The sequence below is a fragment of the Alosa sapidissima genome, chromosome 17 (assembly GCF_018492685.1).
Source record: "Alosa sapidissima isolate fAloSap1 chromosome 17, fAloSap1.pri, whole genome shotgun sequence".
Lineage (NCBI taxonomy): Eukaryota > Metazoa > Chordata > Actinopteri > Clupeiformes > Clupeidae > Alosa > Alosa sapidissima.
The window spans coordinates 8,165,175-8,190,046 of record NC_055973.1 but is presented as its reverse complement, the minus strand read 5'-3'; the positions used below and the strand labels follow the sequence as shown (position 1 = coordinate 8,190,046).

At 44.9% G+C, this 24,872-nt stretch overlaps 1 protein-coding gene across 6 annotated transcripts in view; it reads left to right on the top strand.

The window, feature by feature from the left end:
• The window catches only part of ctnnd2a (catenin (cadherin-associated protein), delta 2a), a 295,331-nt gene that overhangs the window by 148,765 nt on the left and 121,694 nt on the right, over positions 1-24,872 (top strand). For all 6 annotated transcript variants that reach the window (XM_042068872.1, XM_042068871.1, XM_042068874.1 and 3 more), the window contains one exon: positions 10,032-10,278. In XM_042068872.1, coding sequence (XP_041924806.1) covers positions 10,032-10,278 — 247 coding nt within the window. The remainder of the gene's footprint in view (positions 1-10,031; positions 10,279-24,872) is intronic.

Sequence of the window (24,872 nt, the reverse complement as noted above, 5' to 3'; positions counted from 1 at the left end):
CGCAACCAAAAATGTAGAGGTTGCATAGTGCCAGAGAATGTTTTACTTGCAGAGAGGTGGATATTTGGTGGACAATGTTGTCCTTATCTGCCTAATCGTCATTAGGCTCACAGACAAAGACAGTGAGTTAACGACTTTGTTGTTGCTAAGATGCGGCTCATGGCAAAGAGATCACTAGCTTCCTGTTTATCTGGGAACAATATTCTTTACTGGCCAGGGCAAGGTGAAGGACAGCGCTCACTCACTCTTCTCCCTTCTTGTCTCATTTTTGTATTGTGTTTCCTTATCAATGTCTATATCTTCCTTTCCCTGTCTGACACTCTGTCTCAATCGCTCAATCTCTATCATTCTTTTCATCATTTTAGAATTGAAACTTTCATTCAGGACTCAGAAACATTCCTACCTCAAACATCAAAAGACTTGCTTATACAGAATATCAACACAAACCTGTTGCAAAAGACTTGACCCAACATTAGGCTTAGGTACAGCATGTCAGTAGCTTGTCTTTATGGTGTCCTTGATCTCACTCCACAGGAAGAGTATTAATCAGCAGGACTATTGACCTAAGTCCTTGGAGGGGAAAGAAAGAGCCATGTGTTTACATTGTCTCACACAGAGATTAGCGCCCCCTGCAGTCAGGGATGCCTCACATGCTGTAGACTCCACCGGCTCAGTGCTCCCCCAGCAGGGGTGGCTGTTAACATTGCCCTTGGGGCTGCGATGTGTGGAGAAGGTTGATCCAAACAGTAGGTGTTTAAAACACCCCTCGTATCTTCTATCTATTGTTTTTCATTTGGACAGACTTGTTTTTCATTTGGGCAAGCTACTGTTGATCTGTTTTATGTGTGTGCTATAAGTCATATATATCATATCATATATCATATATCATATCATAAGTCATATGTGTGTGTGTGTGTGTGTGTGTGTGTGTGTGTGTGTACATGACTCAGGAAATCTGCTGTGGTCTTCATGTCAAGACATTTACAATATCATTATTTATTTATTCAGACATCTGTCTTTATATTTACAATCTATAAATCCATGTATGGTCTTTTTTTACATTTATAGTGTGTATGTATGTGCATTTAAGATGGTCCACTTGGCAACGGGGATGCAATTCGGCATGATTCCATGTGTGATTGGGGCGTGAAAAATTGCAACTCAATCAAGTCAATTAGTCTTTGTGCACGGAGGACAAGGACATGGGCGCACGCACTGGGGAATTTACTGGAAAATAACGTTTTTGAGAAATGAAAAGAGAGAGGATTAACAGAGCCGGAGAGGAAGCGCTGTCTTAGAGGAATGACTGAACGGGGTGCCTTCCAGCCCCTATTCAAACATTGGCCCCTCTTGAATGAGCTATTGCCAAGCCCCTGTGTTTCCTTCTCTTTCTTTCTTTCTTTATTTATTTTTGTGGCTGTTTTGCGAGTCTGTTTCATCAAAGCCGGCTAATATGACACCAGGCACATTCAAAGAGAAGCTGCTTTGCATAAATCCATTAAACCAATTCAGTTTTTCCCACGGAATCTGCTATATATTCTAAATAATAGGTTCTGACACTTACTGTAGCTAAGTGCCTCCCTCTTCAAAGTAGGAAAACAGACAAGACCTTGATTTTACCCCAGCATAGACAGAAAGTTCAGCTTTAACTGTTGAAAGCACCCCTATAAGAACAGAGCTATGCCAGTAAGCTGTATGCTGCTCTGCTGCTAAAAGTGAAAGCACATTTAAGTATCAAAATAAAGCAGTATTGCAGGTTGTCTGATGTTTTTTAGGCAGATCTGTTAGAGGTTTACTGTTCCCAAAGCTGCCATGCTTAGTTAAGGAAGTTGTAGATGATCTGCGTTGGAGAAGTGCTGCTCTTTAAATTTCATTATTGCTTTACTCCTGTGTGAGTCTTCTTGAGCAATATCTCAGGTATGGACATTTTGTATCCTTGCAATTATTCTCATAGTCAGATTTGAAGTATAACCAAATAAGTTCACTTGGAGGTGTTACATGTGGACATCCTGAGTGGAGACGGTAGAGTTGAACCTTTATGATATGGTCTCCTGAGTGGAGACGGTAGAGTTGAACCTTTATGATATGGTCTCCTGAGTGGAGACGGTAGAGTTGAACCTTTATGATATGGTCTCCTGAGTGGAGATGGTAGAGTTGAACCTTTATGATATGGTCTCCTGAGTGGAGACGGTAGAGTTGAACCTTTATGATATGGTCTCCTGAGTGGAGATGGTAGAGTTGAACCTTTATGATATGGTCTCCTCTAGATCCCATGACCAAACCCTCTATGACCCAATGTCATTTAGGCAAGCATGAGATGAAGCACACTTGCAAACATATTTCTTTTCATTCTCTCTCTCTCTCTCTCACTCTCTCTCTCTCTCTCTCTCTCTCTCTCTCTCAAACACAAACATACACACTCTCACACACATTCTCTCTCTCTCTCCATACTCTATCTTCATTTTCTTTCTCTTTCTCTTTCTCAGTATCTGTACATGGCACACACTGTATATATTGTGTTTAAATATACATATGTAGTGATGATGGAGAGAAAGGCACAGTGAGATAGTAAGGTGGGGGCTTCTTTGGGGTTTGTTATCATGCATAATACACTCGATCATTAGCATTAGCTGAAGGGCATTTTTTATAATTCAGCACCCAAGCAATGGTATTTGACATTTCTATCAATTTGAACTGCAAAGATGAGACTTACCTTGACTTAATTGAAAGTTGAACCGACAGTGTCACAGCTTGAGTCGTGAGCAGGTTTCTCCAGCATACGTTATTCAAACAGATTTGAATTTCAAAAGGATTCTTTTATTACTCAGAAATATTTCAGGCATGCAGGGTGCCATGTCATCTTCGAAAGGCATCCTCAGCTCAGGATGCACAAGGAGGAACTAGAGTTTAGATACAAAGAAATAAGCGACGTGATGAAAGAGTCATTTGAGGTCTGCTTAGCATCAGGCAACTGTTTGGGGAATAACCAAATCTTCGTATTTTTATCAAACTGCTCAAACTTGCCAAACTGTTGCTCAAGGACACCCCTTTAGCCACATTGTGTGCTGTTGAATTTATACTGCTCCCCAGTGGCCTCGGTGGTTGACCAACACGAGTTCGCCGCCCGTCTGCTTAGTGCTTCAGTGCATTAAAGAAACAGGACACGTCAGCCTATTTATGCTCGACGCATGGCTGCACCAGTCATGCCCAGGCACTGGAGCATGGAGTAAGTGTGTTTAACGGAGCCGCCACAGGCCCAGTCTTTAATTCTCTCTGCAAAGATGATCACACAGCCTCTCGTTTTGTCAGTTCCAGACTCAGAGCTGCTCGCTAACTCACCCCTACCCCCACCTCCCCTCACACACACACACACTCACACTCACACTCACACTCACACTCACACACTCACACACACACACACACACACACACACACACACACACACACACACAGAGAGAGAGAGAGAGAGAGAGAGAGAGAGAGAGAGAGAGAGAGAGAGAGAGAGAAAGAGACACAGACAAACACACACACACTCACTCACAAAGAGTCAATACCAAAGCAGGCTGCGTTACACATTGCATCAATCATGCATTTGGTGGGTGCCACAGACCATTAAACGATGCTTAATCTCCCGAAACACTAACCCAAATGACAGTAAGCAACAAGAAAAACAAAGCAACAAGCACACGGAGCGCAGTGAGAGGGTGGAAACGGGTCAGTGGTGTGTGTGAGACGTACAGTACACAAGCACAGAAAGTCATAATGAGCAACGAGTGGCAAGTAGCATTTGTCACAGTGAACCCACAAACAACCCATAAAAGAACCTTGAACAGAAAGACTCCCCCCATGCCCTTCCCATTAAAGCTAAGACTTGATTCTTGTCCTCTCAGCTCTCCGAGCAAAGTGCCATGGCTTCCACGGGCCCCTGTGGTGCGCTAAATCAGTGATGCTAAAAAGCAGCCACTTAAATGGAGGCTGAGGTACGAGCGCGGCTGCCTCTGCCTCTGCTCGCCCGCGCGTGCTAACACTAGCGCTAGCAGGAGTGAACCGGGGACGACTCCCCTCTCTGTCGAGCCGTGACTAATGTCCAATTACACATTCACGTGGGGGCCACTCTGGCACGTGTGATGGATGGCCGGGGTAACTCACACTGAGCGACGGGACGAGCCGAGGTATCGGGGGAGAAGAGGAGGCCCTTTAAGGGCGCGCTGAAGCACACAAATGGCCACCCCCTGTGTTCCTCGCTCCCACAACCTGGGAGACGAGACACAACAAGGAGCAGATATGTATAAGGCAGTGTTACAGGGGCTGGGGATGAGGGGACGGTGTGTGTGTGTGTGTGTGTGTGTGTGTGTGTGTGTGTGTGTGTGTGTGTGCAGCGGGGTTGTCATACATGCAGACACAATTGACACACAGACACACACACACACACACACACACACATACACAGTTACATACACACACCCACTCACACACATACAGTCACATACACACAAACACACATTCACGCATGCATGGACGCCTACACTTACCAACATAGCCACTTTCGTGAGCAGAAGTCAAATCAATATGCCATGACTTGATGGTGTGAAATAGGCTGCCCTGAGGCTCCTAGAGTCCCAATCCCAAGTTCCCCATGCTCCGCAGACAGGTCAGGGCTCAGATTGTTTGTTAAGTGGTGCGTGGCTGTGGTTGTGCGTGCCCTGCATCTCAGTACTAGCACCTGAATGGATGTGAATGCCAATATGAAGGTGAGTGTGTGAAGGTCAATGTCAATGTCAAGAGATGAATGGTGATGATGAATGTGAATGGGCCTATGAACATGATATAGATATGAATGCAGGTATCAATTCATTTGAAACATAACACACATGAATGTGAGTGAAAGAGTGAACGTGTGTGAATGGCACTGTGAAAGAGGCTAGTCAATTCTTCCTATTAAGATTCTGAAAATCCACAGGTTTTCCATATGGGAAAAAATGTGAAGGTTAGCACATTTGAGGTGAATGTGAGTCTATGTGAATGTGAATGCCAGCTTACAGTGTGGCAGAATGCTGTTTGTGAGCCTGTGTGTGTGTGTGTGTGTGTGTGTGTGTGTGTGTGTGTGTGTGTGTGTGTGTGTGTGTGTGTGCGCGCGCGCGCCAGTTCATCCTCAGCCCCCTGAGATCACATAGCCAGGGTAAGAGACATCACACACACTCGGGGTTGGAAGGAGAAGGGGGATAAGCAGGGGGAAGAGGGATAAGCATATGTGCGTGTAATCCACAGTCCAAAAAAAGTCATTTGAATCGACTTTGCTGTGTTTTGGCGAGCGGTCGGCGCACTCGTATGGCACCTAAGAACTCATTCCATAAACGTGGCCAAGCATAAAAGTACATCTGGAGACGAGCTTCAGCTCTCACCTCCTGATGTGAAAGAGCATCTGTTTGCCAACGAGGCGAAGCCCAGCCCCGCCTCAGGTGATGTGATGCATTATGGGTGTGTGAAAATGCAATGCTGCTTTGTCTGTTTGTGCCAGTGAGTACCAGCTGTAGAGCTCTCTCAGCTGTGTCTGTGTTGTGAATGGGGAAGAGTTATACAGGAAATGACCGCCAATACACAACATGTGACAAGCCCTCTACAAAATTTGACACAGGGTAACATCCAAAGGATGCCTTGAGACAATGCCTAAAAAGAGCTATGATGATTCAATCTGACAGCTTTACTGACTACCTTTACGATCAGATGGTAGATTCATTAGAAGAATAAAAAAAAAGAGTTTGTAGAAGCATTTATTCAATTTCATTGAAGGCCGAATGTAAAACTTTACTATTATTTCCTGAAGTGCAATTTCACGCTGAGAAAGTCATGTCAAAAGCAGTGGACCAACACCGAGAGAGAGAGAGAGAGAGAGAGAAAGAGAGGGAGGGAGAGAGATAGAGAGAGAGAGAGAGAGTTTGTTTACGATCATATTACACCACTAACATCCTGGCTGAGCTCTTCCCGCTCTCTCCTTTGCAGAGGGGAAATGCGTCCACCAGTGATTCGTATCTGAAAGGTCAAGTCATTTAAAAGAGCATCCCATTATCAGCATAAATAGAATATGCAGTGGGGGCTCAATGCCACACGACTACTGTGGAGAGGAAGGGAAAGAGCAAATGAAATGGAACACAATTCCGTTTCATCTTATGGACCCTTTCAGGAGAGTTCCATTATCAGCATCATAGTTGGCCCCACAAGACTTCCGTTTTAACATTCCATATGTTATCTTGATGCAGAGGAAGTAGATTGGGGCCCAAATAGAATGTTCAAGCATTGTTTGTGTTTACCTTGTTGAAAGGGTCCATAATGTTCAAATTCCATGTTTGACATGACTTAGCTGTTTCATATGAGCAGGCACAGTAACACTGCATTCAAAGCAATGAAAGAAAACAAAATGTATATGTTTTTTTTTTTTTTTTTTATTTAAAATCAATTGAATATTAGCAATGAAAGAAAACAGAATATATATATTTTTTATATTATGAATATTAGCCTCAGTGAACACAGGCACAGCACACTTAGCATGACTTCATTTAACCAATTTAATTTGAACATTAGACAATTAAGTGGAGGGGAATGAACTTCCCTTAAGTTAAATATAATTGAAAACGGGCTAGTTATTCTAAAGTGTCCTTCATGCAGTCGACAAATTCTGTCAGCACTTTTAGAGGAGAAGGCACCAAATGAGTAAATGAACGGACGAATAAAAAAGGCTTAGAAAGGTTGTTAATTAAAGAATTAGCGGGCTAGAATAAACCCGGCTTGTCAGAGGCAAGCAGGCCGACCTGATGTGCATTATCAGGTGCTGGAGTCATGCATGGAAATTAATAAGAAGAATCCATCAATGTGTCAAGACAAATGTTAAGCAGGCAGTGCTAACAAAACCACGTACACAGAGCTATCTAATGGCTCCACCAGGTTCTCACTGCAAACATTACTCGATAGTGGCGTTCGGGTGCTATTATGCACATGCCACATTTGAAAACAACACCCGAGAAACTCATTTATCGAGAACAGTTTGTAGCACTGTCTTTGTCCTTCTGCAATTAATATCCCAAGGCTTTACTAGGGGAGGTGTTATGTGAATGCACAACTGTAACTTCATAGTGGATGTGCTTGGAGATTGACTTCACAATCAATTCTCTGCTGAAACTGCCACTAAAGAGCTATTGCCTGATGACAAGAGATGTGACAAAATGAAGTGTTGTGTTACAAACGGAGCCCCTGTCTGTAAGTATCTTTGGCTCTAAAAAAGGTAGCACTTCACCTGGGGTTAAAGGCTAGCTATAGCCTCGGTAGCTATCAAAGGGATGACCTGGAGGTTAGACAGTGACACAAAAAGAAGTAGAAAAGTGACACAGTGATAGTGATTGTGACACAGTGATAGTGATTGTGACACAGGGATATTGATTGTGACACAGGGATAGTGATTGTGACACAGTGGTAGGGATTGTGACACAGTGATAGTCTGCTCATATCTGTTATTTTCTTCCTGTTTCTGTAGAGCACACGGGTCAGTCCAGGCTATGTGTGCGGTGTGGCCGTATAACCGGTGCATTACTTGGTGATTGCCCTTGCCTTTTGGCCAGCTCTAGTGGGGCTGATTTGTAATGACCCTCGGATGATCTGTGCAGACATACAAAGTGTGCGTTGTGTGTGTCTTTGTGTTGGTGCTTATTTCTTTGTGTGTGTTTATGTCTGTGTGTATTTTTTCTGTTATTGTTCTGTGAGTGTATGCATGTGTGTCTCTGTATGTATGGGGGTATGTGTGAGAGTGTGTGTTTAGGTGTGTGTATGTGTGTATTGTTTGTGTGCATGTGTGTATGTGTATGAATAACTGCGTGTGCATACATATGTCTTATCAGTGTATGCACATTATTTTCTCTGTGGATGTGTATCTTATTTATTGCCTCAACATTTCAGACTCAGTTGTCCATGAGGTGCAGGCAGGTCACCCTGCGTCCAGCCCCTGCTAAATCACATGAACTAATAGAGCCACTGAAGGTCACTGAAATGTCACTTCCTCTGACCACCGCACCATCCCCAGACAGACCAGACTAGAGTCCGACACACTAGAGTAGTGGAGCAGAGGACCTGTGTGTGTCCTACAGTAATGAGGAGAACGACAGGATGCCATGACACACACACACACCACACACTAACCCGTGACACTGGTCTCCCAAGGTTTGTCCTGCCTATCCCAGTTACGGAGCAGTAAACAGGCTTACCCTGTCAGATGGGGAAAAGCTGTCTGGTACACAAGTTGAGCCAAGCTTCTGTCCCTGCACTCATGATAATGCTATAATATGCCCCCCCTAAACTGTTAAGGGTTTGTAATTCATGACTGAGGGCTGACCTGAAAGAAATCACTAGAATGCCATTCATTAACAGTTTCTCAACAGAGTGCAAGTCTTCTAAGCTCTGTCCAAGAGGGTGGTGAGTTCTATAAGCTGTGCTCTGTGTAATTGAAAGAAGGTGATTGTGTATGCTGCCCTTTTAGCATACACTCATTAGCAGCAATGACAGGCCAGTGAGCTGGGAGTCTATCACACAGTCCGGAGTGGAGATATATTTACTGGGCCACTCATCCATCAACCTCTCAAGCCCCCCCCTCTTTCTCTCTCTCTTCCCTCTGTCCCCTCACTTGCCCTTTTTGTTTTTATCTCTCTTTCTCTCCTCTCTTTCCTCTCTCTGTTTCACTCCTTCCTTCTCTTCCTTCCTGAGTCTCTCTGTCCCTCCTCTCTTTATCTCTTTATCTGCCCCGCTGCCCTGAGGCTTCTCATCTATCTTTCCCCTCTACTCTAATTAGCATTAGATGTTACTGTGGATGCAGTGCATTTTCCTCTGAGCCCTGCTAGACAAAAGCAATTATGCTAGCACTTCTCCTCTCCTCTCCTCTCTTCTCCTCTTTTCTCTTCACTTCTCTTTTCTTCTCTTCACTTCTCTTCTCTTCTCTTCTCTTTTCTACTTCTTTTTTTCTGTTCTGTTCAGTTTTCTTCTAATCTCAACTCATTGCATCTACAGTACTCTCCTGTTCTTCTCTCTCTTCTCCTCTCTTCTCTCCTCTTCCTCTTCCATCCTTTCTGAAGTCTGTGTGTGGTTACTAATGTGTCCATCCACTGGTGACCGCTGCACAGTGGGTAAAGGTCCACACTCCCGAAACGTAGCCATATTGATCTTCCTTTCGGGTAGATTTATTTGCCGCCCCCAAAGTGACTGTCTCCTTGTGTTAGCGCATATCTCTCCCACAGTGTAAGTTTAGCTGGAACAGGACTATCCTCAAAACACCTCTGAGTCTGGACTGCTTTAACCCGATAAAAACGTAGATTGTTGCCATGGTGATGTCGCCTGTCCAGGTCTTAATGATGCTGGGCGGGATGAGAAAGGTGTGATCTCATTGCCAGACTCTCTCCACGACTGTCTGGGGTCATCTCACCTAACGACTTCCATGTATCTGTGCTAACATCTTCACTGACACATAGACGTGGCTTCTACTGAAGTCTGCAAACAAGTATGAGAAAGCAAAATGGTGTCTACAGAGCATGGTTGTTCTTTTTAATGCCCGTCACTGATGTTGATGTTATGCTGGGAAAATGCGCAAATGCTCTCTCACCTCTGATTTCAGCTAAGATGACTCACTCCTGAGCTTTATACTGACTCCTTTTCTCTCTCTCTCTCTCACTCCTGTTACCCCTTTGCTTTTTCCCACCTGTCGTCAATGTGTCGGCCTCCAATGTGTCATTGATCACGCACTTGTGTGTATTCCTCTGTGTGTCGGTCAATGTCTCTGTTCATCTCATCGCATCTGTACCTGCATTGATCTGTATATGATTGTGTGTGTGTGTGTGTGTGTGTGTGTGTGTGCATGTGTGTGTGTGTGTGTGTGTGTGTGTGTGTTTTTTCACCGCATGTGAACCCAACACATGCGACTCCACTGCTCCTAGAACTAGTCAACCAGTTCTGCGATCAGGTCCTGAACTTTCTGCTCTGTCCCTACTTTCCTGCCTTAGCCCCGTCCTCCCCCGGTGTTGACTCCGCTCCCTTGCAGCGCACGGCCAGCCAGAACGCCACGGGCACATACCCGCGCAGCGCCAACTACGCCGCCGGGCCCGCCACCGCCAACTACGGCGACCCCTACCGCACCCTGCAGTACTGCTCGTCCGTGGAGTCGCCCTACAGCAAGTCGGGCCCCGCCCTGCCGCCCGAGGGCTCCCTCGCCCGCTCTCCTTCCATCGACAGCATCCAGAAGGACCCCAGGTGAGTCTCCAGGCCGACTGCAGCAGAATGCGGCTCTTATCTGGCTCTGATCCGGCCCGAATCTGGCCCTGTTTTGGTATTAAACTGTGCCAAATCAGGACATGGAAGTTATATACTGTTTTATTAATACACAATTAGAAAGTTGAGGGGGGGGGGTCAAGAAGTGCATTTCGAGTTAGGTAGTGCAAAACCTTGAGATGGAGGATCGGTGATAAAAATTGACAATTTAAAAAGTCCTCGATATCCTCAACATAAATAAAGCTTGTGGGTTAGAGGTGGATTCTGCTGCTTGAGCAACTTTATTCACTACTTCTCTTCTGTGTGGCTGCACTGGTGCTATGAGCTGCTTAAGGGTCCCGCGAGTGCCCAAAGCTTTATCAGTCTCAGACCCGGGACAACAGCTTCCCACTCCAGTCATTCTCCTTGTTCACTAAGACTTTGCTCTCCTTGGCTGTGTAGCCTGTGATGATAAACAGTAAACGTCTGCCTCTGGGTGTTTGCTTGTGTCTTGAGTTTGGCAGAATATTGTCAATTTGTGATGAGGTACCCCACAACTCATTTTTCAACTAGGCGCCATTGACGTTTCAAAGCCTTTTCTTTATGATTTCACATAGATTTCTATGCGTTTTGTAAACAGATTGTCATTGTTTTTATCTCTATGCTATGCACACTCTGATCCATAACTAATTTTATGTGTGATTACAATCTGGAGTGAGTGCAGCAACATCATTTGATTTTATTCGTCGTTGGATCAATATTGGGAGCATTTCGAGGTGTGTGTTAATTACTAGCTCTGTTCCTTGCTGTGCTGCACTGCCTCGAGTCACAGCCTGATTTAATTCCCGTTATTCTGCCAAAGATACAAGGACAGCTTTGACAGCAGGGTTATTTCAACAGAGCCCGCGTTGCAGCACAGTGCGGATGGCCTCGGGAAAGATTATAGTGATTAGATGGCTAACCTAGTGATTTCCTGTCCATTTTATATCAAATAAATGTGGAATGTGTTTTTATCACTATTCACAAGATATAAAACAGCCATAAATTGTGTTGAATGTCAGTTAAGAGGGATGTAGCCTTGTGTTGCATCTTTATTTTCATGATTTTAGGGTGAAAAGATGAGCGCAGTAGGCCTATTTCAAACAAGTGTGCTTCGGTTGGAACAATGAAGGTAATATCATTATCCCATTGCCTTGGTCTACGCAGGTTCACGCCCCTCTGTGCTGGGATATTTGAAAATAAAAGACTCCCATTGGCATGACACAGTACCTCTGCTTTCTCCATTATTTTCGTATATATCTGGACACCTTGTTAGGTGGTAACCTTTTCATAATACATCAGTTAAGAGTCAGCATGCTGCTACACCTTTAGATCAGGCGAGCGTAGAACCACAAAAGGAAAAAGAAAAACACACAGCCCATTTGCCATCTCCCTGGGAAAGTTCAGCGGAGAACTTTCCTCTCTGTCAGTCTGCTTGATGTTTTGGACACCTCGCTCCGTCTGGCGCGGCTGTCTCCCGATAGGAGCAGCCCCGACTTGCATGTCTGGAATCAGAATGAAGCCAGGTAGAGAATGACTAAGTACATCAGCTAGTGCGCTGTGTTTCTCCTCCCCTAGTCTATTCCCCCCTTCCTATTTACGCTGAGAGAGTTTCAGTAGTAGGTTCGTATGATTTACACACTGGTGCAGTTTCACGATACTAATGTTATACCCCAAACCTCTCAACATCTCAACTCAACTTTGTATTGATTGCCAGCTTGTCCTCCTTTGTGTTAAGTTTTTTGTTTTTATTCATGTTTTTTTTTTTTTCAGTTATTTCAACATGCAGTCTGCAGTACTAATCCCTTACAGTACTAATGCCTTTCTATCAAATTCAGTGAACTGTTTCTGTCCCTGATCAGGATGGAATCAAGGCCAGATCAAGGTTTTAGCCAGAGCCTGCTTTGTTGCCCAGTTGGCTTTGGGTTTTTTGGACAAATGGACAGTGACATTTTCATTTAATGTCAATGACATTAATGATTTCTGTAGGTGTCCAATAGACTCTAGATTTCCAAGAACAAGTACATAACTGTGTTACATGTGTACAGTACCATGACCAGTAATGTCTTCTAGTCCTCTACACTCCCAGATTCATCACACAGCTTTTCATCATAACACAAAAAACAGCCTCTTGTAGCACTTCAATGTTTGATCATTCACTTGTCTTTCAATTAACAAGTCAATAACAATATTTACTCCGTTTAATTATATCTTAGGCCTTTGCTCATGTATAATTCTTTTGACTGACTCATTGTTAATGCAGCATTCAATTAGCAGTGATTCTTTGCTCGGTCTGTGATTGTGTTAATATAGAGGCTCAATCAAATTATTCACGGACATGTTTGTTTGGGGTCTATAAGGGAGCTTGTTAACACTGATTACAAGTGTATTGCACAGGAAAGGTGTTGATTGTTCTTTCAGGCATGGTTTACACAAGTGCCACTGGTTTCCAAAGCATTAACAAGAACTTCTGTTCCTCTGTAGCTTCTGTTTTTTTAAATTTTATTTGCTAATCAATTTACAACCAGCATTGACATTTTGTCCATCTATTTTCATTTAAACATTGCGTCCATTAAGTTTGAAAAGAATGCGAGACAAGCAGCGCTTGAACTCGTTAATTAATCGATAAGTGCCATAGCCAGAACTCAATATTAACCCACAGCATAGAAAACAAACGGCACCGATGGCACACGGGCGACGGGAACGATTGTGGGTAACTAACGGCGACGGAGGTGATGGATGACACCAGGTGTCTGGGACGGTGCACACGAGCTCCATGGTGATGGGTAGTGAGTCTAAGGTAGAAGAGATGGTGGCGACATGACTCATTTCCCCAGAAATAGAACGGGGCGGTGTGGAGGAGCGGGGCAGGTGCCGGCAAAATATGAGGTGCGGACGCAGACATGGACAGTGAAGGGTGTGGGTGTGGGGGAGACTAGCAGGGGGTGATGGGACGACACAAACAGCAAGTGTGACGGTGATGACGGCAAGAGAGAGAGAGAGAAAGAGAGAGAGGCGGCTTCGGTTCCCCACTACACACACACACACACACACACACACACACACACACACACATACATACATACTAACACACACACACACACACATACACACACAAACACACACACACACACACACACACACACACACACACACACAAACCTGACTCCATTCCAATTCCAGCGCTGGTCGCTGCTCCCCCGGAGAAAATGACCCCATTAGTGGAACTCAGCAGGCTGTCAAACTAGCCCAGAAGAGGGAAGGGGGGGGGGGGGGGCTACTGGGGGATGACACACTGACAGTCCAGAAGGAGATGGGTCCGAGCACCAATGAGTTCATGTGCTGGAATTCATATTACGTTGTCTGATGCAGGCGACCACCGCTCTGACTTATGGCATTGTGATAGACAGATACATAAATAGATAGCTACTTTATTAATGAAGTTGAAATCAAATGAAATGTTGGAATTGTTGCACTGCTACTTTTGTATATTTCATTGATTTTGTTGGTTCATGTTGTTTGTGTGAAGATAACTTTTAACCCCCAACACACACAGATATGCTTGATTTAGCACCCAAGAGCTTGTGATGAATTTTCATCATTTTGCTGTGCGTCTGACAAAGAGTGCCATTTCATGACCTTTACTCCGGAAAAGGGCTCTTCAAGCAGAGGAGTACGGAGGCAAAGATATGGTGAGCAAGACAAGGGATGAGAGAGTGTGTGCGTGCGTGCGTGTGTGCGTGTGTGCGTGTGTGTGTGCGTGTGTGCGTGCGTGCGTGTGTGTGTGTGTGTGTGTGCATGCTTGTGCGTGCGTGACTGCGTGTGTGTGTGCATGTGTGTGTGTGTGTGTGTGTGTGTGTGTGTGTGTGTGTGTGGGTGGGTGTTAGAAGACCTTTCTGTTGTGTTTTATCACTCTTCTGTTACTTTTGCTCCAATGAGGACATGCAGAGGACTGTTGACCTAAACAACCAAGATTAAACACGGGTGGCCTACTGAGTAACTAATGTCATTTATATGAAGCCAGCTATTAATTTGCATGGACAAAACTGTCAACTGCCAGAGCTGCCAACCTATTAGTTCAGCTTGGAGTGAGATTTGTTACAGGTGAAAGTGTGCGTGCATAGTGCATGCCAGAAAATGTTCAACACCTAAACAGGCTACATTATTCTATTATCTATTATTATTTGTAGAGCGTTCATTAGGACCTGTTATTCTGCCTTCCTGCCCTTATTTCCTCCCTCTTTGGGAGGCCCCTCTACCTGTCTGCCTTAGTGCACAGATCTTGATGTCAGTTTGATGTAAAAATCACAACATTGGAGGAAGCATACCCACAGAAAGTGGCATGACAGTTGGCAGCCCTGGTTTTGGCAGGGAGTTGCTCTCCTCTCTTTGTAGTACCACTACTGAATCTTTTAATGGTAAGCACTGGGCAGCCGTGGCCTACTGGTTAGCGCTTCCGACTTGTAACCGGTTCGAACCCCGACCAGTAGGAATGGCTGAAGTGCCCTTGAGCAAGGCACCTAACCCCTCACTGCTCCCCGAGCGCCGCTGTTGTTGCAGGCAGCTCACTGCGCCGGGATTAGTGTGTGCTTCACCTCACTGTGTGTTCACTGTGTGCTGGGTGTGTTTCACTAATTCACGGATTGGGATAAATGCAGAGACCAAATTTCCCTCACGGGGTCAAAAAAGTATATATACTTAAATTTATACTACCGGACCAAACCAGCCTATGTCCAACCTTGCATACAGGCCCAAAGACAGAGAACATGAAGGGTCAGCCCCACAGTGCTGTAGACAGACAGACAGACAGACGGAGTCAACAGGAAGGTGTGTGGGTCTCTGTGCTCTGTGCAGTGAAGGTGAAGTAAAGGAACCTAAGACGTCTTAAAACACCTAACTATCAGATGGGGATGGGAGTTTTCACCTCAGATCCTTTCACTGCCCTTGGCCAAAGCATCACAATCAACGGCAAATAACAATGCCCCTGTGTGTGTGGTTACTACCAACCAAGCTGGGGTGGAGACACAGACAGGTGGGGGTGGGGTGGTAGCAGGAAGGGGGGTAGAGGAGTCAATGAAGACAAATGGATATGATTGAGTGCCACTATTGATTCCCTCCTGCCGCTGCGATGCACTGGGCCCGTTTTTGTTTGTGTGCCAACGCCGACCCCGGTCCTCTCACTCTCACTGCCATCGATCGCTCTGCCGCGGCCTCAGCCTGTACTTAAACACAGTCATTATCACTTTAAGCCCCCAGAAAAGCCTCTTTGTCCCCCACATTCCCATCTCCAGCCAGCACCAGAGGACCCAGAACTGTCATTCCGTCCTTCTGCTGAGAGAAGCCACTTCGGAAGGCTTTGTGCATTGACTTCTAGCACACAAACGCCTTTTCTGGATTGACGGCTAAGTGCATTTTAGCATTTTAGTGTCTCGCGCGAAGCCTGTTTCTGACAGCAGTAAGTGGTTAAGGCAGAGGATTGTTAAATAAAAATCCAAATCCTTGGCCATATGTGGGTCTCACTAGGGTGTTATGTTCCCAGTGCTTCTGCCTGGTTCAGCAAGACTTTCCCCTCATTGAGCACATTGTTGAGGGAAGGTGTCATTGAAGTCAAGCAGATTGAGTATTCCTACTGATCTGGACAGAATGCGATGTTGCCATTCTATCAGTATTCTTCTCATCCTGCCGTGGTTGGCCACTGATTTCATCATTGTCCATATACAGCTCACCCATGCTGGCTTATTAGATCATTGTTACAGATAAGTGTAACCACTGGACTGAGTTGCTGCCACTTGGTATCACTGTGTGAAAAGGGGTGTTTTCAGAAGTATTAGGACTAAGTAAGTGTCAGCCAGACCCTGCTGGTTGGCAGTTCTACAGGCACTTGATTTAGTTTGTTTTAGACCGTTAATGATTTTCTTTAGCCTATATGAATTGAGGCATAAATAGGCTCAAAGGCTCAGGCCCAAAGTTACATTTCATTTGTTTATTTGTTTATAAATAAAACGTGTAAATCTGTGCTCTCGTTTTGATGCAGAATTATATTTTGTATACTGTAGGTTGCTATTGTGTACATGTAGCCAATACAAATTCATGGATCTGATCTGTATTTGTGTAGAACAGTTTGTGACAATACAATCTGTTGCCAGAAGTCTGAAGAGGCTTCTCCCCACATGAATCCTCTGTGTTGCCTAATTATGACACTGTCCCTTTAAGAGGTTTTAAAGGATGCCTGATGACATCATGCATTGCTGTAGCACACAATTCTATTTTCTATTGTATGCCTGATGCAAAAATGACTGGCTATTTGTCAGAACCGTTTTAATGTATACTGACTCTGTAACACGGTTATAAGTATGGGGTGGTGTATGAGAGGGTAATTAGAGATGTGTGACCAAGCGTATTTGGTCTAGACAAGTGTTTTTCAGTACCGCCTCAAGTGCAGTCACACTCTTACACACCTCCTACATACGCTCTGCCACTGCTACAACACCGCCAGAGACAAAAAAGGCAGTGTAGCTTCTTCATGCTAGAGAATACACACACACACACACACACACACACACACACACACACACACACACACACACACACACACATACACACACACAAACACACACACACACACACACACACACACACACACACACACATCCACACTAAAGCGTTTCAGTGACCACACCGTCAGCTCACTGCCAGTATCTAGCCTATTAGAATCCTCTCGTGTGTTCCTGTGGGACGGACAGTGAAGGTTCAGAGAGAAAGAGAGAAGGATAGAGTAAAGGAAATGGAGAGAGCAAGGTAATGAGAGGGAGGAAGTGGGAACACTCTCAGGTGAATTTTGTTGTGTGTGTGTGTGTGTGTGTGTGTGTGTGTGGGCCCCTGCTGTTCTGAAGGATGCTTGAGTAGCATGCAAGAGTGTCATTATGCAGTGACCTCTCTCATTCGGATTGGACGAGGAGAGGTACTAGTTAATGAATGCGGGATAAGAGAGGAGCGCTTTCTGCTGAGCGGGGGTGCATCACTCCCGCCAGCTAGTTCAAAGCTACACACTCCCAAGACTGAGGGGGGTGGAGGGTGGGAGGTTCACTGCCTACCAGCTTTCAGAGTCTGTCTTTTTCTTTGTGTGTGTGTGTGTGCGTGTATGTGAGTGTGTGAGAGAGAGAGAAAGAGAGAGAGAAATTGAATATTTTGTTATTCAGTAAGCACATTTCATTATTCCTGAATAGACTTACAATGTTCGCTACCAGTTGTTACATTGCAGCTAATAAAAAAAAACTAGTCACATATGACAGCTTACTGTCGTCTAGACAGAGCTTCAGCAACACCGCCCCATTTTGTTAGACTGACGCCGAAAGAAGTTCATTGAGACTTCCTCTCCTCTCAGTGTACTGTAAATTAGTGTGAACTTATGCAACACTGGCTTCTGTCACTGAAATGTAATTCAAAAAAGTATAAGCTGTGTGAAGAAACAGTTGGAGAAGTTGGTCTCCCCTCTCTAGGCAAGGTATAAAGGTTAGACACGTGCCCCTGGTGGTGACAGGAGGAATAGCAGTGGCAGCAGCTAAGTGTAAGGCAATACTCCGATAGGCTGCCGGCTTTAGTTTCACTGTTGCAGTGATGAGAGTTGCATGGAAAAGTGTTTTGGTGGCACTGATATCAAAGAACACTGGATTGAGCATCTTATTCCACAGCCATATTTGGCAGCCATATTCAAGGGGACCTTTTTGCCTTGTTAAAAATCCTCTAGAAAAACATAGCCGTTCTGGGCAAGGATTTTGTGTTCGGCTAAATGATGAGAGTGTATGAGTTGATGTCGATGATATAAAAACACTTTTAGGTTGTTTAATATCACTGACAAAGTTGTGAATTTTGCATGTAAGTCATGATGACATTGACATTCTGAATACTTGTGCAGTCTGTATCAAAAATAAGAAATTCTGCCGCCCTATAGTATATCTTAACACATCACCCAGACGGAGCTCCTAATGGTGTGGCTTACTGTGGCTAAATCAGCCTGCAGGACATCTCCCTTCAGGGTCAGTCTGATGCAGATGCCTGTGACCTTGTTGATAAGCCGGTAGCCTCCCTATCAAATCTGTATGCTTCAGTGGCCTGTGCTGGATCACAGGATCATAGCTCCACACGGCTGCACTCAGAGCTAACGAGTGGACGGTGCTCTGCAGCTAGTAAGGGGACCTTTGTCATGAAGAATAAACAATGAATGGGGCCTGGTGCTGAATAAAGGAAACACAACAAATTGTTGATGGCCATAAAATAAGAGCTGCTAGAGATGCTATATTGATAAAATAGCACACTTGTTTCAGTGACATCTGTACACAGAATGGAGTGATTGGTTGTTTGACTATGCACTGCTGAAATTACACTTTGGCCTCGTTTGCAGATATGTTCTCCAGACTTTAGACTGTAACGTTATCTCGAATATACAACAACGTAGGCAAATGTTCCTTTCCCACCTGGAAATTCTTAGAATATTAAGTAATTGCAACTGGAATTACTGGTTCAGGAAATACATCTATTTTAGCTGTAGTACACCTTGTGCGTGAATAGATGAGACAACTGTTCAAATGTCCCATCAACCAGAAGATCATCTGGCACTTCTACTGTTCACAAGGCATCTGAGGCATCAGACTAGCAGACTAAGGCATCAGCGGCTAAGCCAAATCTGCAGTGACAACGAAACAATTCTGATTTATTTAGTGTCTCCAGCATTTGGCATTCAAGTAGACATGTGCATTGTTTCCTGGGGATCAGGATCAATAATGACTAAATAGAACCGTATTGTTTATGAGCATGCCACATCAGTGTGTTTGAATCACAAGTGAAAGCCCTGCTCTGAAGATCGGGGGTATTATTTAGAATAGAGGGGTGGGCGTGTAATAGTGCCATTCACACTGGAGCGGAAACCTAGAGCATCTTTTGTTTACCTTTTCTGAAAAAATAAAACACGTCGCTGCTGCCAACGGTTAGCCGCGCTGATAGCCCCTTGTTTTCCACGGCAATGAAGTTGTCAGGCTTTGTGTGACCAAATTTCGGCTCCTCTTGTTTATGGTAATTATGGCCCTTGTCAGCGGCTCCATTAGCGTCCATCAAGTCTATTATGACCGATGGGCAGCGTGGACACAAACGCATGGGGAATATACATGTAGTTTTTTATTGCCATTGTTGCTATCCTCGTCTGTTTAAGTCAGGTCTTTGTCTGATGTTGACTGTTTTAAGGCCATATCCATTTGATTTTTTTACTTCAATATATCCACAGGGAAATCAGTTGGAGTAGGAGATGACATGTAGTGCACGTCTGGCCTTAGGTCATATCCTTTTCCTGAATTCGACGACCATCTTGGAGCTGTCCCATTGTTGAATGTAAATGTTCTCTGTTTATCTCTGTGACGAGCGGAGTGGAACGTCGATGGGTTTGCTGTTTCGGCCAGAATGAATGGTCTCGCCTGAATAACTTCAGCAGGGACGCTATTGACCAGGTGGAGCCTATAGACACTCAGAAACAAGTTCCCACCCTTCAACACTCCCCCGAATCAATGCACTGGAGTAAGGGAGGGAGCGGGAGGCTCAAGGTTAATGTATGTCTGCCTGTGTCAGCTTCTCCAGGTTAATTCTGGTGACATTCCGGAAGCCTTACCTAAGGATTACTGGAAACATGTTGGCTAAGCAAAATGATATCTTGGATTTTTTCGTGGTCGCCACTTGGTCAAATAATTATTTCCCCTTCAAAGCAGATCTCATGCATTATGATGTCGAAGTTGAGTTTGGTCCAGTCAAGCGTGATGGCGTGGAGTTCCGTTTGATAATGCCAGGTATGAGGACACTTAGGTCATAAATCTTCCGTCTCTCGCCGGAGAAAAATGTGCCCATGACCACTCGCTCGTCGCAGTGCAGTCTTGTCTTGATGGTGACCTTTCGCACCAACATGGAGGAAATCAAGCATTCACAATCAATTACTTGACTCAGCACAGCATGGTAATCATTCCACAGAGCTTAGCACAAAAACGGGTTAAGCATAAAAAAAATTAAAAATCGCCATCACGGTCAATGTTACACATTGTCCTGTAAGAGAACCACACTTTTGTTTTGTTGTTTTTTGTCCTCTATCTAAGTATTATCACACTTTTTCTTCATTCTCCTTCTTTACCTTTTTAAAATCTTGTCATCCTCAGCCCAACATCAGTTTTTTGCTGACTCATTTTATTTTTGTCCTTTCCCCCCTAACCAAGCTGACAGGAGAGTGTTTTGGTTGTGTCTGCTTCCTCTGATAAGAGAACAGAGGACTCTTAATCATGTATGCTGCTCAGATGCCAGCCCCGTCTTGATTGCGAGTCGCTGCTTCCGCATGAGCAGAAAAATGGCTGATGTTTACTAACAAGTACTTTTATTCATCTGTGTAGTGAAGGGCCACAGGGGTCACACACATGGCTTGCAGTATGTAGAATATCTTTCTTAATTTTTGCATTTTAAATCTTGCAGTCATCATTTCCTTTTGTTCATTCTTTTTAATTAATTGTTGTCCACTTGTGTTTTCCTTGTCCATCTTTCTTTTCATGTCATGTTAGTTTCTGCTTCTCTTCCTCTTCATGTCCACCTCCATACCATGACATACCATGTCCGATCTTGGCATTGTCTGTTTTAAAACACTGGTGTTGTAGCCTGGAAAATCCAGACCCTGGTAATCTAGAAAGATTAAGGGTCTGGCCACGAACAATGTAATGGCCCAACTCGAGGGGCGGCAACAAGCATGCATTTAAAAATCTCACTGCACGCAATTGGATAACACTAGACCATGTTTACTCTGAATGATTTCGAACTTCGACGCAATCAGATAACACTACGACCAATGTGTACTGTCCTCCAACGTTGCAGCGCTGTCTTCATCAGTTTAGCTGGTTCCCAGGAATTTGGGGTAAAAGTAACGTGCGTCATTGCTCATTGCCAGAGTGTCTCGCAGAGACAATTCCATTGTGCTCTCGCGAGAACTCTGGATTTCCAGGGTACTGGTGTTGTGCTGTTGTAGTGAAAGACATTGTGTCTGGCTCTGACATTGTGTGCTTTGAAACATTAACACTATTGATTAACAGCTTTGCTAGCCTGTCTCGACCTGGCATTATTCGATTGAAATGTGTTGTTGCGTTAGCAGTGCTAGATAGCCTGGTGATTCCCCTCGTGCTCTGTATCCTGTAATGCAAATCTAATGCTCACCCTGCACACAAACAATGATGAGGTCCCACTAGATCACAGCATCTTTTCTCAATCCTAACCAAAACATAGTAACAAGTCACACAAGTTGTGATTTTTACTCATTATCGCCTCATACAAGTAAGGCAGCCCTAGCACCAGAGTGGCTAGGAATTCTTATCTGTATTTAGCATTAGGTGCATATATTAAGTGTTACTTATGTAGTTTATGGCAACCCAAATCCTGTTTTAAGGACTCTGAGCTGTGTCCAAGCTGCCAGAGGTGGGCCATGTCTGGGCTGGGTGAGTCTGATAATTACCTTGGCTGTGCCGTGTTGCGTTTGACATTCACCATATGCCAGCGCCAACTGCAAGGCACAGCACCAGCCAGCCCCGCTCCACTGCAGGTGACCCACTCTGCCCCGCTCTCCAGCGGGCTATCAGTCACTGTCAGGAGACCTGGCTGACGTATCCACACAGGCAAGGACACGTGCACGCATACACACATGCATATTATCATTGGCCACACCTTACCTTAGTGCTGACTATGACGTACATTTGTAGCCTACAATATTCATTTATTCACTTGTCTGAAAGAGGCTGGGGCTTAGTACACATTGAATATCAGTGTGCTGAAACAAATTGATAGTTAGTGTATTACATTGTACTTAATGATCTATTTACAATGTAATAAGAGCTAACGATGGGTAGTGCAGGTGATAACAGATTTGATAAGTTCAGTGTCTGCTTTTCATTTGCCCTCCATTGCCCCACAGGGAGCAGCATAAAGCAGCGTGCATCTCCAAAGGCCAGCCGCGTGGGCATGGCTCTGTTATGCTTCTGTGGTGGAGACACATCTTCTCCTGCTGCATGCAGCATGGAGCACGTCAGCCTTATTCTTCAGGTCATGCTAGGCGAGGTGGGGCCAGCCAAGAAGAGGAGAGGCGAGGCGAGGTGTCCATCTCGTCTGGGGGCGCCGGCTCCTTTAATATCTTCAAAGGGACCCCGCTCTCAGTGGCGCTGGCCCCGCGCGCTGACCCGCGCCCAAATGAAAAGCAAATGTTTGCTGCGAGGATGCACTCAGTGCCCGTGTGAGTCATCAGGCTCCCGCTTTCTGTTTTGCCTTGCTCACTTCCCCATGACAGGAGCGTGTGTGTGTGTGTGCTTGTGTGCACGTGTGTGTGTGTGTTTGTGTGTGTGTGTGTGTGTGCTTGTGTGTGTGTGTGTGCTTGTGTGTACGTGTGTGCTTGTGTGTGTGTGTGTGTGTGTGTGTGTGTGCTTGTGCGTATGTGTGTGCTTGTGTACATGTGTGCATGTGTGTGTGCGTGTTTGTGTATGCGTGTGTGTGTGTGTGTGTGTGTGCGTGTGTGTGTGTGTGTGTGTGTGTGTGTGTGTGTGTTTAGTCTCCCCCTCTTATTTGTTTTCTCCCTTAGTCTTCTGAAGCAAGTTCCCACTGGGGAAAATATGTGCTACTTGTGCAGACAGGCCTTCATATTATAAACCCACCACCATGAACTCACCGCTCTAATTATTCCACCTTTAAAACTACATTTCCCACGCCCAGGGTGGCATCAGCAGAATGTTAAGGAAGAAAACAGACAAAGACAGCATTTCAGAACATCAGACCTATTGCGAGAGCCAAATGTACAAACATTATCTGTGATGTTGAACTGAACTGCTGAACTGTTGATGGTTGTCATTAACCAAACGTTTCACTAACACATTTTGCCCTGGCCTTGCTAACCCTGGGCTTTTGACCACACCTTCACCTTTCCGTCTGAAGTATCTGTTTTTTTGTGCAACTGTGCACATGCACTGTAGCCTGAAAGCCAGCCCAAACTTCACCTGCCAACAAAATTTGAGGGTGGTAAATTTGGTCTGGAGTGGTTCCATTGAAAAGTCTATATGCCGAGTTAATATTTGGGCAAGCTTTAAACGATGATGGACAGATGAGCAACAGTGAAGCCATCCTCCACGTCACCTGAACACGCCTGAGTTGAGCTTGAGCTGCTGGAGAAGTGAGATGTCTATATTACGCTATTGTGTCTGTTATCAAGATATTGACAGCGCTATAACTTTAAAAGACGAACAGAAATCAACGCTTGTGACATTTCACATCCTCACATTGTGTGGGCGGAGTAAATTCCGGCTGGCTTCCAGGTGAGGTTGAAACATGCCCCATGATCAAATCCACATGGCGTGTTGTCAGACTGAAATTCTGATAGGAATCGAGTTTGGCTACGCCAGGCTGCATACACTGCAGATTCATGCAGTTTTGCACTCAAGCTGGGGCCAGTAGATTCGCACGCAAGTCATTTCACATTCATTCACACACACACACCCACACACTCACACATATGCACTCACACAGAAAGAACTACTCACACGTGGACAGTAACACGTGCATGCGCGAGCACACACACACACACACACACACACACACACACACACGTCATGACTCCATAAGCTGAAGACCCACTGCCCGTCTTTGGTTCACACCCATAACACAGTTAGCCGTGTTGCTTATTGATTTATCCTGTGAAAGGGGGCACAGGGTTGTGCAGTGCCTGTTTTAGAGTGCTGTCTCCTATCTTCACCTTCTCTAACAACCCTTAATTCAGTCCAGGGCTGTCAATAGCCATGTATTAGACCTAAACCAACGCTCAGGGGAAGGGGAGAAAAACCGACAGGTACCTACTAAAGTGCTTTCCAGGCATTAGAATGATGACAGGCTGTGTGTGTGTGTGTGTGTGTGTGTGTGTGTGTGTGTGTGCTTGGTTTGATCGTTTGCATGTTGTTTGCACATTATTACTTCCCTTCCAAACAGTAATCCCCACAGAACAAGTGAACATATCAGGGATTTTATTTTATTTCTCTTCCATCCATAACGTGTTATCGAGGTGTTAGCCCTTTCACTGCCCGGTATATTTGCAGGCTTCTCTAATACTGTGCATCCATTTGCATGAGAACTGTATCTTTGAGAGGAAAAATGTGGCGATGCTATGCTACGCTAGCTTTCCTCTGTCACTGTAAAAGCGTTGCGGGTTTAGCCTGAGCTAATCCTCTTCAAATGTGTTTGAACAAGTGCAGGTTCTCTGTGTCCTTGACACACAGTGGAGCGGCAGATTCTCTTTAGTCATGCTGTTAACGCACAGGGCTTTGGTGTGGGGAATTAAGCCAGCAGCCTTTGATCATTTTACATTGGAAGCCAGACAGTTAAGACTTGAATAAATTGTTTTTTTTTTTTACCCCCTCTTTCTCTCATAGTGGTCAAGGGCATATGACCATAGTGGGTCATAGTGGGGTGTGCAATTTGCGTCACTGATGTCCGTCACTGCAGTATTTTAAGTGGCGTTT